The sequence below is a fragment of the Kwoniella botswanensis genome, chromosome 1 (genome assembly GCF_036426115.1).
Source record: "Kwoniella botswanensis chromosome 1, complete sequence".
In the NCBI taxonomy this organism is placed as follows: Eukaryota; Fungi; Basidiomycota; class Tremellomycetes; order Tremellales; family Cryptococcaceae; genus Kwoniella; species Kwoniella botswanensis.
This window is the reverse complement of record NC_088599.1, coordinates 15,683,319-15,699,800: the sequence shown is the minus strand read 5'-3', so window position 1 is coordinate 15,699,800 and position 16,482 is coordinate 15,683,319. Positions and strand designations below refer to the sequence as shown.

The following is a 16,482-nucleotide window of genomic DNA, read 5'->3' as shown; positions in this document are numbered from 1 at the left end:
TCTACATTACTCTACAACATCTTGACCTACTTCCAACTCTCAATCATCGGAACCGTCCAGATCTTCGAAGATATCCGTGGATCATTCCGGCCCATCAATCACACATTTAATGACGAATTTCCCATCCTTGTCTTTACCAGCTTTAGTAATTTCGAAAGCTTCTAACGCATCTTTGAATTTGAAAGTGTGAGTTAACAGAGGTTGGAGATTTACTAGTCCTCGATTCACCAAGTCGATCGCGAGGGGACTATATAGTAGAAATAAAATCTTAGTATAGGTGTAGACTTGGGTTTCGTTGATGAACTCTGGAAAAAAAATTGAAAGTGAAAAGAAGATGGTTGGATGAGTGTAGATTAAATACTCACTAATCGCCATTGCCATACCTCCATCCACCTTTGATGACAATCTCATTGGTAGTTACTCTGAACATTGGGATCTGAATATCTGGTGGACCGAATCCAGTTTGGACGTATGTTCCTCTACGGGGTTCAAAAGTATATATGAACATATTACCATATTAGCAAAAGGATCATATATTTCAGTCATTTAGTAAAGAACATCCAAATGAGATCAACTCCACTTACCCAGGTTTAACGGCGTTTAGACCCATTTGTATACAGACTTCTGCACCTGTCGCATCAACTACCAAGTCAATCGATCCTGGGCCTCTAGCTGGTATACCCAAAGATAACAAGAGGTCGGCAGCGGCTCTGACAGAATATTGAGGTCTGGTTTCGTTCTCGTTCTGCTTGGTCTGTCGGTAGAACGGTAAGCCGGATCAACGATTGTGTGTTGTTATAGAATCAAGAACATTTGGTAGCTGGAATGAATCATTAAATTCTACTCACCGGAATATAAACGTCCGTAGCTGCATACCCTTTCGCAAAATCCAATCTCTCCTTATTGATATCCACTGCTACGATCCTATTCGCTCCCATCCCCTTCGCTACTGCCATGGCAAGCAGTCCCACCGGTCCAGCACCGAAGATCAGAACGTTGTACCCTGTCTTCATGCCGCCTTTGTTGGCCACTGCATGGACCGCTACGGAAAGAGGTTCCATCATAGCTCCGTATTCTAATGCCACAGAAGAAGGAAGTCGGTAGACTAAATCTGCGGGACTGAGGATGAATTGATTGAGGATTAGCTACAATGCTTGTCCTTCGGACTTTAAGCTTGTATGTATATGATGAGATCCTACTCACAGTTTGTAGTATCGTTGCAATGTACCTCCCCTAGAAGGTGGATAGGCAGCGAATACCATATGCTCGCAGATCTAATGACAATACCATCGATCAGTACAACAGTAGGATACCATCAATGTGTGGGGGAGAGTGAGCATACCTGATAACATCCACCTATGAGATCAAATTGCGATGAATCAGTAAGCAGCCCATGGTTATTGTCATCTGATGATGCACACTACGCTTACCTCGGCAATCCGTACACATCCTACAAGTGACACCCGGTTCCAAAGCGACTTTATCACCCAGCTGCAAAGCACCTTTACCCACTACGTTCTTGGCAGAATCTACATCTTTCCCATCGAAGCCTTGGGATAGCTTCTCCGCAAGTTCGGTAGCCTGCTTAGCTTGCAGGGCGACGTTGGATCCAAGTTGGACGATTATACCGGCCGATTCGTGACCTAGACACATTGGTTCTTCTAGGGCGACTAAACCCATCGCACCAGTGTTGTAGACTATCCAGAGGGTTGTGCCCATCAGCGTGAAGATATCGCAGCAAAGCGTGGATACTATAGGAGATATGATATAGCGAGATCGACCCACAGTGTACATCCGAACCACATATACCGGTCTTCTTTATTTCGATGAGTACTTCATCAGGACCAAGCTCAGGAATGGGTTGCTACGGAGTCTATCATCAGCACTACATCTTCTTCTGCGTTTCGTAGTGACGAATGAACATCACTGACCTCTTCATAACCCGTCTTCAACTTATCGTACAGAATGAAAGCTGGATTGTCCTTGGGCTTGAAATCTGCTGGATGGGGCTCACCCTGAGGAAGCACAGCGTGAGATGACATCGTAGGTTGCTTGTGGCCTGAGAAGATTGAATGTGAGAAAACGATTCTAATCTGATCTATGAGAGGACGATTATGCTCCTTGCAGATCAACAGTTGTATCAGGATATACAATATGGATGCAACCAGGTCTTGGAAACCAGCACAAGCAATAGGGCAGAAGCACTCGTATGGTAGTTGTATGTTCGGCCCGAATCCGGCGTCATGATAGTAGTATGGAAGAATTATCAAGCAGCTCTACTCAGATAGGCTTATAGCATGTGATCAAAATGATTATTACCCCCACCCCCACCTGCAGATCCACCGGGGTCTCCACAGATACATGCACAGATGAAAACATTCCTTTAGGTCTCGGTCACAGTCTCGGCTTCTTACATACTGACATTAATGCCACTATCGGTAATATCTGCATCTCGCTGGGGTGACACATGGTCCTCACGTGGACTGCATCGGGGTCTTCAGGGAAGTGGATCTGAAAATTCGAAATAAAACCTCGCTCTACGACTCGACGAAAAAGAATTAAAACAGAGCACAGAGCAGACCTGGCCGATCGATGTAGCGATACTTCGCGTGTATAAAGCACATCCACTTCTTCTTCCTCCTCCCCCTCCTTCTTCTACAGCACCATAAACCATATCGAAAGGACCATCAGCGTCCACCCCTCTTATATCAACATCATCAAAAGCTCACAGACGAGCAATCCTCAGTACCTTGATCTTCACTCCACGCCTATACTTGCCGCTCAACATGTTTACCCGGCAATCCCGTTTCCTTCGAACTCTACCCACCTCTGGGCCTTCAGCCTCCAGACTGGTTGCTAGCCCCGCTGTATCGCAGAGGAGGTACAAGTCGACCGATCGATCATCGCGAATCCACACTTCCTCCACTCAGAATGCTCCTAGAGAAGCAGCGCCAAGAGATAAAGGAATATCGCTCGAGGCTAAAGACAGAGTAAGAGCACACATCAGAACCCTCCAATCAAGTGCTATCACCGGTGCTTCACCTGCTGTACGACCTGCTCCAGCCCAGCATTTCCAGACCCCTTCTCCTGCCCAAACTATCCCCAAGAACACCCCTACCTACGAAAGTGAGACTGGTACGCAGATCAAGAATGGACTTGATTACTCGTGAGTATTATGGAGAATGCAGGTGTCTGACAATGAATTTGCCGATCATATTGCTGATGATCCCTTTGTCATAGCTTTGTCGGTCTTTCAGGTGGTCAGATCTTCCACGAGATGATGCTTCGACACGATGTCAAGCAAGTCTTCGGTTACCCCGGTGGAGCCATCTTACCCGTATTTGACGCCATCTACAACTCACCTCATTTCGAATTCGTCTTACCTCGACACGAGCAAGGTGCTGGGCACATGGCCGAGGGTTACGCCAGAGTATCTGGTAAACCCGGTGTCGTCCTTGTCACTTCCGGTCCCGGAGCTACCAACGTTATCACCCCCATGCAAGACGCCTTATCGGATGGTGTACCAATGGTTGTCTTCTGTGGTCAAGTGGCCACCAACCTGATCGGATCAGATTCGTTCCAAGAAGCAGACATGGTCGGAATATCTCGAAGTTGTACAAAATGGAATGTAATGGTTAAAGATATCGCCGAGTTACCTCGAAGAATAAACGAAGCTTTCAAGATCGCTACTACCGGTCGACCAGGTCCAGTCTTGGTTGATCTACCAAAGGACGTTACAGCTGCTATCCTACGAACTCCTGTCCCAGCCAAATCTGCTCAACCAGGTTCATCCCCTTACCTCCCTTCTAGCCCCCTGAATCCTACCAATTCTACCGCTCCTATCCCCGGAGAACCATCCCTGATCGCCGCTGCAGCCAAGATGATAAATAAGGCCAAGCGACCAATCGTCTACGCAGGTAATGGTGTACTCGCCTCTCCAGAAGGTCCAAAATTACTCAAGCAACTTTCTGATCTCGGTAGTATACCCGTAACCACCACTTTACAAGGTTTAGGTGCTTATGATGAGCGAGATGAGAAATCCCTACACATGCTTGGTATGCACGGTTCGGCTTATGCAAACTTTGCCATGCAAGAGGCAGATGTCATCATAGCTTTGGGTGCTAGGTTCGATGATCGAGTAACTGGAAAAGTCGATAGTGAGTGATTATTTCAACTTCTACAGCTAGTCCTTCATAGAGCATAATCGGACGATCAAGCTGATGTGGTATTTTGGGATCAGCCTTTGCTCCTGCCGCCAAAGCGGCTGCTCAAGAAGGTACAGGAGGTATCATCCATTTCGAAATCCAACCTAAAAACATCAACAAGATCGTCGAAGCTCAGATCCCAGTTCTCGGTGATGTCGTTGCATCTCTTGGTCAACTCTTACCCCAGATCGAAGCTGTTGATAGATCAGCTTGGATAGCAAGGTGTAGAGCCAACAAAGAGAGATACCCATTCACTTTCACCCCTTCGGCTGAAGGTCAGAAATTGAAACCTCAAGAAGTCGTACAGGAGCTGAACAAACAAGCTGAGATTATTGGAAGTGAGTGCAACGGCTTTTACAATTTTCTGCTGTAACGATACTGATGTTTTATCTTGTATCTGTAGAGGAGAAAGTCATTGTCACCACTGGTGTAGGTCAACATCAAATGTGGGCTTGTCAGTATTACAGATGGACCGAACCTCGATCATGGGTATCTTCCGGTGGTCTCGGTACGATGGGTTTCGGTTTACCTTCTGCTATCGGTGCCAAGGTTGCTGCTCCCGAGAAGGTCGTCGTGGATATCGATGGTGATGCTTCGTTCTCTATGACTGCTATGGAATTGGCTACTGCGAGTCAATACAACATCGGTGTCAAAGTTTTGCTATTCAACAATGAGTTCCAAGGTATGGTAGAGCAATGGCAGGGTGAGTTGCGCTTAAAAAAACAAATCCAGCGATTATGTGATCGGTAGCTGATAATTTGGTTGTTTCTGTTAACAGACCTATTCTACGAGAACCGATACTCCCACACTCGAATGACCAACCCCAATTTCGTAAAATTATCTGAATCGATGGGTGCCAAAGCTCTGAGATGTACCAACCTGAAAGATCTACCTGCTATGATGAAGGAGTTCTTGGAGTATGACGGTACGAGACCTATCGTCATGGAATGTATCGTCTCTTCGGAACATGTTTATCCTATGGTTCCTGCTGGAAAGGCCTTACATGAACAGATTGTGAGTCGACATTCCGCTTTGGATCGACGTAGCTTCGTAGGAATGAACATTTACTGATTGTTATTTGCTTTACTTCTCTGATAGCTCCACCCTCTCCTCAGGACAAAATCAAATTAAACGGACGAGGGAGAGGTTATTGTGTGATTGACGAGACTACAGTGTTGGTTGAGTTTGGGTAGGAAGTCTATACTTGCTTGCCTTTCTTTGTATCTGGGTGTATATATGCATTCTTATTATATTGTCTATCGATAAAGGTGCCTTTGCAATGCGTCATCTCAGACGGTGCATAAGTTGACTGACATTAGATACGTTATTCGTTAATGTCGTTAATGACTAATAAATCCTACAAACCTTGATTTTAGTGTACAGCACAGAAACATCCGATAACTAAATATACGTAGGTATAAGATGATATACGTAGGTATAAGATGACAAAGCACAACTCCATCAGAGTAGTCTCATCTAATCTAATTTCTTGATATCCTCAATCACATCATCCAACCCTTCATGATCCGTATCCACTCCCAAACCCAATTCCTTGAACGTCTTTCTCAAATTCTCCAAACACTCTACAATCTCACCTGATCTTATTCTTCTATTTCCTTTCTCCAGGGATCTCCTAAGATCTACACCAGTATGATTATCTATATAATTGTTGATAGTCTTGACGGCACTTATCGATCGGATAAGGGATATCCTTATTTCCGAAGAAGGAGGTTCACCCAGCTGTTGAAGGGTGGTATCTAACGTACTTAATGTATCTGCTAATGTCGATAGGATCTGCTGAGTTTCGAGTGGTTGGTCGGGCGGATGGGGTGGGTTAGGATGTTGGCGGAGGAGCGATATAACGAATGGACGGAGGGAAAGTTGGAGTGACGTGCGTATGATTCTGGATGGTCCGGTTGGTGTTCGGTTGACTGGTATCGATGTCGTTGTCGATGTCGTTGTCGATGTCGATGTCGAATCTGAAGATTGTCTTGAGGGTATTGAGGGTCTTGAGGTCGATGATTTTGTCGGAGATACTGAAGAACGTGATTTCATCGATATCGATTTCGAGCTGGATTTAGAACTTGAGGAATGTCGATCCATCGGTATGGAGTTTGGCGAAGTTGGTTGTCGATTTTGCTGAAATGGCGAGGGCGAGGGGGATTGAGTTGGTGTTGGCGAGGGAAGGTAGGAGTTGGGATTCCGTCTGGACCAAACAGGTGTGACTGGAAGGGATGAGGATGTGGGATGGTATGATGAAGGAGGCAAGGGGGAAGTAGGTTGAGGGAGTAAATAAGGATAACGTCTTTCTTCTTCTTCATCATCTTGGGATATAGTCCCAATTGACTGATGTTCAGTGATAGGCTCATGCTGTATAACAAGAACATATCCCTAATCAACGATACAATAACTAACGATTGAATAGGTAAACCGCCGCACTCACCAAATCATGATCCATGTCCATGTCCATATCCATGTCATCATCAGATACTCTCACTCCATTCCCATTGTTATGATCATGAGAAGGTCCATCGTATATCCTCAGACGATTGACTTCTTTCCATAATGATTCTGGGAAGATCTCATCTATCGATTTGAAGAATTTGGTTAGAGTCATATTTTGTGCTCCTAGCGTTGGTATATCATTTGATTCTGCCTATGAAGAAATCTTATGCGTCAACTCAACTTCTTTATCTCTGCATTTCCATATTGGTTCTGGAAGACTTACCTTCACACTTAGGTTCTTGTCGTTAGTCCACAATGTCACTTTCGCACCGTGATTTGCGAAATGAAGACAACAATCTAGTATCTGGTCATCATTCTGGCCATGATCCTATCGAGTACAATACAATCCAATCAGCCAGATGCGAGGAAGTATACTTCTCCAGTATTATCTGCTCACCTTGATCTTGGTATCCCACTGTTCTTTCAGACTTTGACATCTCAAAGCTCCTATACCCGTCATACGCCTATTTCGATGCACCTCCAATAACCACGTATTGGCAGCTTGGACGAGTCGACCAAGTGTTATAGGCGAGTCGGGCTCGGAAGGTGCCCGAGAGGCTTTGAGGGTATCTAATTCTGCATTTTTGTGAGCAGATTGCAGGTCAGCTGAGATCTATACACAGACCTCGTTTGGGCAAAGACAGCTAAGAGTCTTTATGATACGTACCATGTATCACGACGGATGGTAATAAGAATATAATCGGACTCGGTCTGAGCCCTAGGAGTAGAGTATGTATGGTCCGTATCAGATTCAGATGAGATATGAAGACATTGGTATCGACCGCAAGGTAATGAACCGGTATGTTGGACTTTACAGCGACGAAGGTTCAGCTACAAGACTCATTTCTCATGATTTATTGAAGCATTCCGATAGCTTTCATGTTGCTGAAATTTCACACTCACAGCATGCTCAGGCTCCCATATCATCTCTTCCTCATGTCGAACTATCATATCGTCTTGATTGCTCATATCAACGGTATCTTACACGTGAATATTTAGAAAGGACCATCTCGACACGCCGGGACCCCAACCAAAGATTTTTGTTAGATTCCCCTTTTCTCTTCAGTTCGAACAGCAAATTCAAGAAAGCACAAACCACAAAGCGCAAGGAGCCAAGTCGAACAAAAAGCAATACGAGATCAATTGACACTCTTACTCGTAGAATCCCAAAACATCGAAGACGCTCGGACCTGGATTTAGCGTGATTTCCAACGGAAATAATCCAAGATCCTAACGTTTAAATCATGTCAACGTCGATCTCTCGCTGGTGGCACTCATACAACTCGATGTGGCACACATCCCAAAAACCTCTTTCAAAGCCAAAATCGCACTTCCGAAACGGATTTTCGAACTTCGATCAAGTACTGTGGATCGGATCAACCGAAAACAAAAAGAAATTAATCCTCGACGTTGGCATGATTCGAACATGCGAGCCTGACGGCACGGGTTTCCAGATGTTTCGAGTTCTAGACCCGCCGAATAACCACTATCGCACAACGCCTGTTGTGATGCAATCGGATGTTTTTCTACAGCTATAATCAACCATCGTTATAAAGCCCATATTAATCTTGTTCAAGCTTTGGTATTGTTGACGAGATCTTTGATCTCTGTCTTCTTCAAAAAGCTCACAGTATCTATTACCTTGAGAAACGGGCTGACATGAGATCTTCTGAGCGTGATAAACTAACTTCTCAATCCCGGAAACCCTGCTACTATACTTTAGTGCTTGCTTGAAATTATGGTAAGAAGTTCGTGTATTATTAATACTGAGCGACAGGTGTGTTGAATGATGGACCCCGGTCAAGCTACTCTAACGATACACACAGACCTCATCCCTTAGGAAAGGCTGTGTAACACGTTCCTCTGTTCAGCATCGCATGCATAAACATCGCCAATCACGCTTCGATATCTTCCGCTCAACTTTCAATCGTGCTTGTGACGAACAATCTGGTGTGCATTCGATACATTCCCCTCTATAGCACCTCGTGATCATCGCCATGCGGATCCCTCTCGAGATCTTCCACCATATCTGCTCTATCCTCCAGACTGACAACTCTATAACAACACTTATCGTCCTCCAGTCATGCTCCAAGCAATCCTATCGTCTCGTCACTCCCTATCTTTACCAGAACTTCCATCTGACCGCTCGCGCTCTTCATCACTTTGTTCGACAAATATTCGATACTTCACTAGGTCTACAACCATCACTTCTGCCGAAGGACTACAATCATTCCGATTATATGGGCTCTCTTGTCGATCTTGACACCTGTAGAGTACCTGCTCAAGACGTATCTCCTTCAAGGTGGATCCGAAGTCTGTTCACTCATATCAAGCGAATTACCCTTACTTTCGATCAAGGCCAAATAATCTCAATAGTCATACTACGAAGTATCGGCTAAGTCCTATCCCTGATTGTTGAGCTGACCGTAAAGAAGGTCAACCAACTTATAACGTGGATCCTTTGATCGAAGCCCTACTCCAAGAATTGCACATATGCAGCCTCACTTGCAGCGGAAAGTTACCTCCCGACCAACACCTAGAACAGCTTGTCTCCAGCTCTGGATCCGATTGATGGCATGATTCTCACAACTGACACGATGAGCGTAAGGCATTGTGTATGTGGCAAGAAGTTGTTCATCGCGAGCATTTCCAAAAAGTATATAAGACTTATGAATGCCACTACTGTACAGTTGATAACTCTTACTGTACATGGGCGTTGGACGAGCCCTCTTTTGTGGTCCTTCGAATGAGGAGCTGAGAAGACACATCGCAATATATCGGTATAGTATCGGGTGTAGCCGTATCTGTACTCATGCTAGCCCCATCGTTCTAGGCAAGAAGAACTCCTGACGAGATCCGATGTGATGCGATCTGAGGGACGATACACACTACTTGACTTGGCTCGATATTCCGAATAAATCTTCCAAGAGATACTTGTCATCAACATCCGAAGACATCAGTTGCTTCTGGCCGTAGGTCCGTAAGGAGAAGGTCCACTTACATCGGAAATTGGGATAAGAGATCAGATAAAATGTGATGTGAGTTGGTACGTTGTATAACCGATATAAATACCCTTTCTTCTTCCCCCCGAGATATACTTACAGTCTCACTTTCACTTATACACTATACAAAGGCTTTAGTCATTCTTATAATTCCACTTGACATCTACTCACTGATATTCTCACTCGACTCATAAATAATCGTTTACATGATGTTGACCAAGTCGTTGTTACTGATCGTACTTACTTTCTTCGGTATTGTTGCCTGTTTACCTGTCAACGATGACTCGACTGACGTGGCAGGTCCAGATAGGAAAAGATGTCTTGGACAGTGAGTTCAATCAACTCTTCATACCAAAGTTTCCGCTTTTATCTCCAGCGTCTGATGAATTCGTCAAGCAATCACACTTACTTACATATTGCTATGTTAGATGTTATCCAGGTAAAAGGGACGAGCCCGAGCCTGCTATTGCTCAGACTTCCGTGGCGTCTGAGACTGGACCAGATGGTAAAAGATGTCTGGGACAGTGAGTATACTGTACATTCTCATCCTACACCGCTTGATTTGACCGACTTCCCTGGTTTAAATTTAGATGTTATCCCGGTAAGAGGGAAGAAACCTCTTCCGAGGCAACTGGCGAGATCGGACCAGATGGTAAAAGATGTTTGGGACAGTGAGTCTTGAACAACACCACATATGGATTTCGAATTTTGAGAGGCTTCGAGATTTATGAGGCTAACCGGGTATTGGTGCAGATGTCAGCCCACTAAGAGGGAGGAGAAAAGATGTATAGGTCAACAGTAAGTTCATTCGAATCCAATCGAATCCCCAATCGTCATTCCTTCAATTAATTTTCTTACAGTAGACTTGCACTGATGATCCTTTATCCTCATACTGTAGATGTTCTCCTATGAAGCGAGAGGAAGAAGAAAAAAGATGTGTAGGACAGTAAGTGCAGTACAATAAATTACAGTCCAATCTCCAATCTCCGTGAGCGACAAGCTTATTGATCGTTTCTTCATATTGTCAATCTACTAGATGTGCTCCACCAAAGCGGGACGATAAACTTGCTCTCGAGAAGAAGTGTATTGGTTAACAGTAGGTCCACCATGAGTACTTCATGACCGCGATTTCACGAGCTGATCAGTTGTATCAACCATCGTTTTCTGGACAGATGCTCTCCCATGTGATGTATTGTCGGACAATCAGCAACCCATTTCGCCGATACGCCAATACGCCAACTTTTTCTATGTTCTGTTTCGATGTAGCGAAGAATGAAGTCGATTATGTTTAGGTGAAATGAAGTTTCGAATTTATTTCTGTGAATAGATATTTTATCTTTCTCACACGAACTGTCCATCCAAGTCAAAGAATCTATAATCCCATCTTGATGTATATCAACTTACATCCTCCGCATGTAGTCCATGTCAATATGATGCATCGAGCAATGTATGATGTGTGATGAGAGATGACTATGAGTTGTGATGGTTTTGATGATTAGTGTATATATAGTTGATCTTCAAGTTCCCTCTAATTTGTCTATACCAATCTCATTTCCTGTACTTCCGATCCATCCTCTCTGCTCAACGACGATGACGATGACGGAGACGTTGAGGTCGAAGTAGAAGCCAATAACCCCACTGGAGGAATCTTCTCCCTAACTTCTTTCAGGGTTTCTTCCAATTTCCCAATCTCCTCCGTATAATTCCTGACTCGCGAGTTGGTATGTTCGTCAATGAAATCACGGAATTTGTGTACAAGTTCAGGTCCTTCTCTTATTAATGCCTGTGTCATCATCATCGAAGACATGTCAGCTGACTTGTATACGTGTCACATGGACATAGCTTGTATGCTGGATGTGGGAAAGAAAGAGATAATGATATGCCATACTCACAATGACAACCTCGACTGTGATAAGAAGGATAATGATAATTTCCATTCTATGTGCTGACGACTATATGATAATAAATGATATTCAGCGTGTTGCCTTTAGGCGCGGAAAAGGAGCTATATGACTTACCTCAGTCAACAAAGCACGCAGGGTACTCTGCACTTCTTGAGCATAATCTAATTTCTTGTTAAACGCATCTATACGTTCTTTGATTTCAAACTCTGAAGCTATTGAGTCAAAGTATGCTAAATTATCGGGAACACAGAAGAGGCAACATAAGCTAAGAGATCCATGACCTAAAAAGGGTACAGAGACAAAAATCTTACATTCTAATTCAGGTTCACTCCAGTAGAACTGCACGATCAAGATGTCAGCTATACTTCTTTTGTCGAACACGACACGCCTTCGGCAGCTCACCTCTGGGGTATCGTCCAATCCTCCTCCACTCGTATTAACATTCATCCTGAGCGTCATCAGTTCACCCATCTTCCTGATCACCTCTTTCCTATCCAGAGGCTGACGACCAGTCTTCTGTAGCGCTCTAGGTAGAATCGAGACTGCTGCTATGTGATTGTCCAGTCGATCTTCCAGTACGGATAAGGCTGATGAACGAGATAGTGAGAGTGATAAGGTGTATCTAGCCAGTAATGACGCTAGTGAGGGGGAAGGTGAGAATGTTGATAAGGAAGGAGGTCGACCGAGGAGGATAAGGTTTCCTAAAATGTGAGTTTTGCTATATCATGAAAATCTACCTTAGCGGGATGTTCTTGACATATAACAACAAACGAGAATGATTTTGGTAGATTCAATCAGGTATCGTATCTTGTCAATGCCCCTTGCTGTATAAGGTGCGAGTAAAAAATGGGAGAATCAATTACTCACGCTGTCGGATCAACCACGAAATCCACTTCCTCCACCTCATATTCATTCGCATGGTATTTACCCACTTCGACCTTCCAACCTTTCTTCCTTATGATCTCTCTTAAGAAAGATCTGCCTTCTTCTTCGGTCAGACCCCAAGTGACAAAACTTCCATTATTGAATATCCAAATTTCTCCTTTTTCTCCATATCCAAATCCCATCTCTCCTCTTTTGCCGTTGGTTGAATCTCTTGATAAATACTCATCATGATGACTATCTTCATTTTCTACCCATTCTACTTCTGGACTTTTATTCAAGTCGATCGGTGATAACGGTGTAGTACTTTGACGGATCATTTGCTCTAAGCCTGATTTACCTTTCCAAGGAGATATAACAAATGCTCTGTCCCTATCACCTTCTGGAACTTCATCCCATTTTATCCCCATTGATCGTAACACCCCACTTAGTGTCATAAGATCATATCGCTCTGCAGTAGTATGTGCTATACACTGTAGCACCGGTCCACGAGTGATGGACGCCGCATTTCGTAGGGGTTGAGAAGCTGCTTCTAATCGCCTTTTAGGAGGTTTATGCGACAAGGGTAATTTGGGGGTGTTACTCTTACTTCCATTGTTGTTGTTGATGCTTTGGCGAGAGCCAGGAATGGATGATGAGGCGTATCGAGCGGTTCTGGAGACATTGAGAGGTATGTTGAGTAAAGGTAGAGCACGACGAGCGGGTAGCAGGGGACGTCGACATTCTGCACATATGGGTCGGAGACTCGAGGGGCCAGGTTGGTGAATAAGCGTTCGGAGGGAACGAGATAACATGGCAAGAAGAATCGATCTGATCGCAAGGTAGTGGTGCCTGGGGTGTAATCGAGGGGTCTTGTAGATGACTCGCTGGTTCTGTGAACTCCTATGGATGAGGATAGCTGTTATATTGAGGATGAAAACTGAGTAGTGAGTGTCACAAATGACATTCCTACTGAACTACGAAGTTTAAATTCAGTGATGGATGGAACATTGATAATTCGCTTAACCCGACGGAAGGAAATGCTGATAACAAGGACTTGGAATGATGACGTGGACATATTAAAGATCTACAGCACCGGTTATCTCACTCAGCCGACCGACTCTCTCTGGCTTTGGTTTCTGCGACTCAGTGTTTCCCCCTCTCACCTGGTTTCCTCCTTGAATATCCTCTCTCGTTGCTAGACCATTAAGTCGAAGCAGGTTGACTCTCACGTCCAGACATACCACCAGTCAAGTACACTGCCGACATGTCAAACCTCGCTGCTCAAGTGATACTACACCCCAAGCTCAGCCAGAGTCTAGCTGTCCTAGCTACTACCATCGGTCGAGATAAGGTGTGCCCGACCGCGTTCTCGACGACCTCACGCTGATTTATCCCTTCTTTTCTTCTTTTGGTCACAGGCCTATCGACTGATTCAGTACCTATCGAGACTCATAGCATGGTCATTGCTCCGTAGAGGCAATGTCGAAGCTGCAGCAAGATGGGAGGGGTTGAAGAATGGTCTTGCATCTGGTAGGAAGGGTGAGTCATTTAAGCTGCTTTGACAGGGAAAATCACCACCACCAGAGAAGGTTATACTAATACAGATCTTCTAACTTTTAGTGATGAGATTGTTCAGACCTGCAGAATTCTTGCAATCAGCTATAAACCTCGCTCAAAAACCCATGTAGGTTTTTTCTCAGGATCCGTCAACTCAAGGCGATCAACTGATGAAATCTTGTTGTAGTACCAATCTCAGAGGACCTGCTCAGATTGCTCAACTCGCTCAAATAGGTAGACAAGTAGGATACGCAGGGTTCTTCACGAATGATATGATAGTTTGGTTAGGTCAAGTTAGGTTCTTAAAACTTGATAAACTGTGAGTGGTTACCTTCACTAACAGTCCCATGGAATGTGGAGGTATGCGTAGAATCTGGATGAAGTATGAAGCACCTGATGAAACGTGTCCTCAAGAGAACCAATTGAATACTGACATCTTATTTTCCAATTTTCAGCCAACTAGAAAGATTCCAAAGATTGACCTTCAAATTCTGGTTATCCGGTATCATCTTTTCGTTAATCTCCTCATCCGCCTCAATTGTCAAATTGCGAGGTGATTCTAGGCGATTCGCATTGAACGCTGAGATCTCAAGAAGGGAATCTAGCGAGAAAGGACCTGATGAGAGGATGAGAGAGGAGAGTGAGAGGAGGGAAAGAGGTAGAGCTTTGTTAGCGTAAGTCATATGACAGCTGGTCTACAAAAAGTGCATTTGTCTGAAACTATAAGCTGACAATTATCGCATCTCTACATGATATAGTCAAAGACAGACTCTCCTGTCTCAACTTATCAGCGACTCATGTGATATTTGGATACCTGCCACTGGATTGGGATATACCAATGTCAATGATGGTGTACTAGGCGCTTTGGGGTGAGTCATCTGCGAGGATACCCTGGACCAGGATGAATAGCTGATCGAAAATTGTCCATGTGATATAGTACGATAACCTCTTATATGTCTCTGCAAACTCAATGGAGGAAACATGCTGCTGCGGGACTGAGGAAGAGTATCTAATGAGAGAAGGGATTATTTCGGTTGATGATCTATTCTATTTGAGAAACTGGGGAATGAATTTTACTACTGGTGTTGCTTGAGTTGTCGAGTTGTTTGGTACTTCATATTGTGTATGCAGCAGATCTATGTTACATTTCGCTACTCCAAGACTTGCACTTCACCTCATTTTATAGTGATGTATTTGAACTCTGCATATTGTGATCTGCATGGGTGTATGTGGTTTGCAATGGGATCACTAACAGGACAAAGCAATGCCACTACTCCCGACGGCTGCATGTGATACTCGTTTACACGGTGATCTCATCGGACGTCACTCATTGATGTTGCTGTTGACCATGAATCACTTCACCAATTCAATCAACATCATACATATCACAGACCGGTAGCAATCTATCCTTCTGGACCGAGGACAGACTCCCTCCCTCTTCTGATAAAAGCAAGTGCAAGGGATCCATCACCCCAATCTTCCATCTCGTTTCCGAAACCTTCCTTCCATAACTTGTCTAAAGAAATTCCCATTTATCCCGTCCATCTCATACAACCTAGATATTCTTTCAACCTTCATAAAATCAATATAATAAGCAAACAAAGATGCTAGGTCTAGGTAGAGTAGGTCATTGGATGTTCGACTTGATTGCTATATCAACGATCATAGCTGGTGTAAAGAAGAATACGGGGTATGGGTAAGTACGATTTTGATGTTTGACCATAAAAAAATATATATCATATGACACGTAACTTCCACATCTATCTATCTTTTGACATACATATCAATGAACAGAGCTAACCTAGATTAATTTATTCATTATAATATCTCTTCGTACAAATGCACAAATGATCATCCGACCCATTCTCGTCCATGCCTCGCCTCGCTTTCATTTCGGATGATCCCACAGCTTCCACCTGGGCATGATTCAAGATACAGCTATCCGATCCTTCCTCGACCAGTATTTCCAACTTGGCGAAACTGTCTTTGGGATCATTAGTGGTTATGTGGTGAATTCGAGGTATTTCAAAAGACAGGTTGAGTAGTTAGGAGGGTTTGGCAGGCGATTGAGAATTGCTAAAATGGTGGAATGGTACAATGGTACAATGGTCGATACGGCGATGGTTAAGGCTCTCACCTGGACAGATAAGGTGGTAGGATGATAGAGGGTCCTTGTCATAGGATAAGGCTGGGCTCGATTCAGGACGGTTTCTTTGTACATATTGATATCTTACAGACTTGCTTGCTTCGTTGTATGTAACTGTAAACTCCATATCTCTTCATTCATCGAGAGATTCCTATTCCCCTATTCCCTTTCTTCTTTTACTGTGTGGATCTGATTGACTCTGAGATTTCCAGTTACATCTTTCTTCTGAGCAAGATCAGATACTATAAGATGGGATACATGTCATATACCAAATTGATAAGATCTCGGATCTTCATGTG

At 44.0% G+C, this 16,482-nt stretch overlaps 7 protein-coding genes across 7 annotated transcripts; 4 read left to right on the top strand and 3 right to left on the bottom strand.

Annotated features, from left to right (window-relative positions):
- Positions 1 to 81: 81 nt before the first annotated feature.
- L199_005948 (chlorophyll synthesis pathway protein BchC) lies at positions 82 to 2,042 on the bottom strand (the record flags this gene model as incomplete). The annotated part of the gene is made up of 9 exons (XM_064891649.1): positions 82 to 247; positions 366 to 479; positions 585 to 754; positions 849 to 1,119; positions 1,204 to 1,274; positions 1,420 to 1,518; positions 1,603 to 1,697; positions 1,786 to 1,864; positions 1,932 to 2,042. 9 exons carry the CDS (start codon positions 2,040 to 2,042, stop codon positions 82 to 84), a joined length of 1,176 nt encoding a protein of 391 aa, XP_064747721.1.
- A 744-nt stretch (positions 2,043 to 2,786) lies between these two features.
- On the top strand, positions 2,787 to 5,336 carry L199_005947 (acetolactate synthase, mitochondrial; the record flags this gene model as incomplete). Its single annotated transcript, XM_064891648.1, has 6 exons — positions 2,787 to 3,166; positions 3,241 to 4,157; positions 4,241 to 4,543; positions 4,609 to 4,908; positions 4,984 to 5,219; positions 5,304 to 5,336. 6 exons carry the CDS (start codon positions 2,787 to 2,789, stop codon positions 5,334 to 5,336), a joined length of 2,169 nt encoding a protein of 722 aa, XP_064747720.1.
- A 345-nt stretch (positions 5,337 to 5,681) lies between these two features.
- L199_005946 (uncharacterized protein) lies at positions 5,682 to 7,661 on the bottom strand (the record flags this gene model as incomplete). The annotated part of the gene is made up of 6 exons (XM_064891647.1): positions 5,682 to 6,575; positions 6,649 to 6,861; positions 6,934 to 7,038; positions 7,108 to 7,286; positions 7,378 to 7,519; positions 7,614 to 7,661. 6 exons carry the CDS (start codon positions 7,659 to 7,661, stop codon positions 5,682 to 5,684), a joined length of 1,581 nt encoding a protein of 526 aa, XP_064747719.1.
- A 2,260-nt stretch (positions 7,662 to 9,921) lies between these two features.
- L199_005945 (uncharacterized protein) lies at positions 9,922 to 10,806 on the top strand (the record flags this gene model as incomplete). The annotated part of the gene is made up of 6 exons (XM_064891646.1): positions 9,922 to 10,040; positions 10,141 to 10,236; positions 10,303 to 10,383; positions 10,466 to 10,510; positions 10,611 to 10,658; positions 10,749 to 10,806. 6 exons carry the CDS (start codon positions 9,922 to 9,924, stop codon positions 10,804 to 10,806), a joined length of 447 nt encoding a protein of 148 aa, XP_064747718.1.
- A 443-nt stretch (positions 10,807 to 11,249) lies between these two features.
- Positions 11,250 to 13,292, bottom strand: L199_005944 (uncharacterized protein; the record flags this gene model as incomplete). Its single annotated transcript, XM_064891645.1, has 6 exons — positions 11,250 to 11,495; positions 11,605 to 11,664; positions 11,731 to 11,846; positions 11,928 to 11,955; positions 12,019 to 12,334; positions 12,484 to 13,292. 6 exons carry the CDS (start codon positions 13,290 to 13,292, stop codon positions 11,250 to 11,252), a joined length of 1,575 nt encoding a protein of 524 aa, XP_064747717.1.
- A 452-nt stretch (positions 13,293 to 13,744) lies between these two features.
- L199_005943 (uncharacterized protein) lies at positions 13,745 to 15,050 on the top strand (the record flags this gene model as incomplete). The annotated part of the gene is made up of 7 exons (XM_064891644.1): positions 13,745 to 13,831; positions 13,899 to 14,019; positions 14,101 to 14,164; positions 14,225 to 14,356; positions 14,493 to 14,711; positions 14,796 to 14,906; positions 14,975 to 15,050. 7 exons carry the CDS (start codon positions 13,745 to 13,747, stop codon positions 15,048 to 15,050), a joined length of 810 nt encoding a protein of 269 aa, XP_064747716.1.
- A 591-nt stretch (positions 15,051 to 15,641) lies between these two features.
- Positions 15,642 to 16,082, top strand: L199_005942 (uncharacterized protein; the record flags this gene model as incomplete). The annotated part of the gene is made up of 2 exons (XM_064891643.1): positions 15,642 to 15,733; positions 15,947 to 16,082. 2 exons carry the CDS (start codon positions 15,642 to 15,644, stop codon positions 16,080 to 16,082), a joined length of 228 nt encoding a protein of 75 aa, XP_064747715.1.
- Between the last annotated feature and the right edge of the window lie 400 nt (positions 16,083 to 16,482).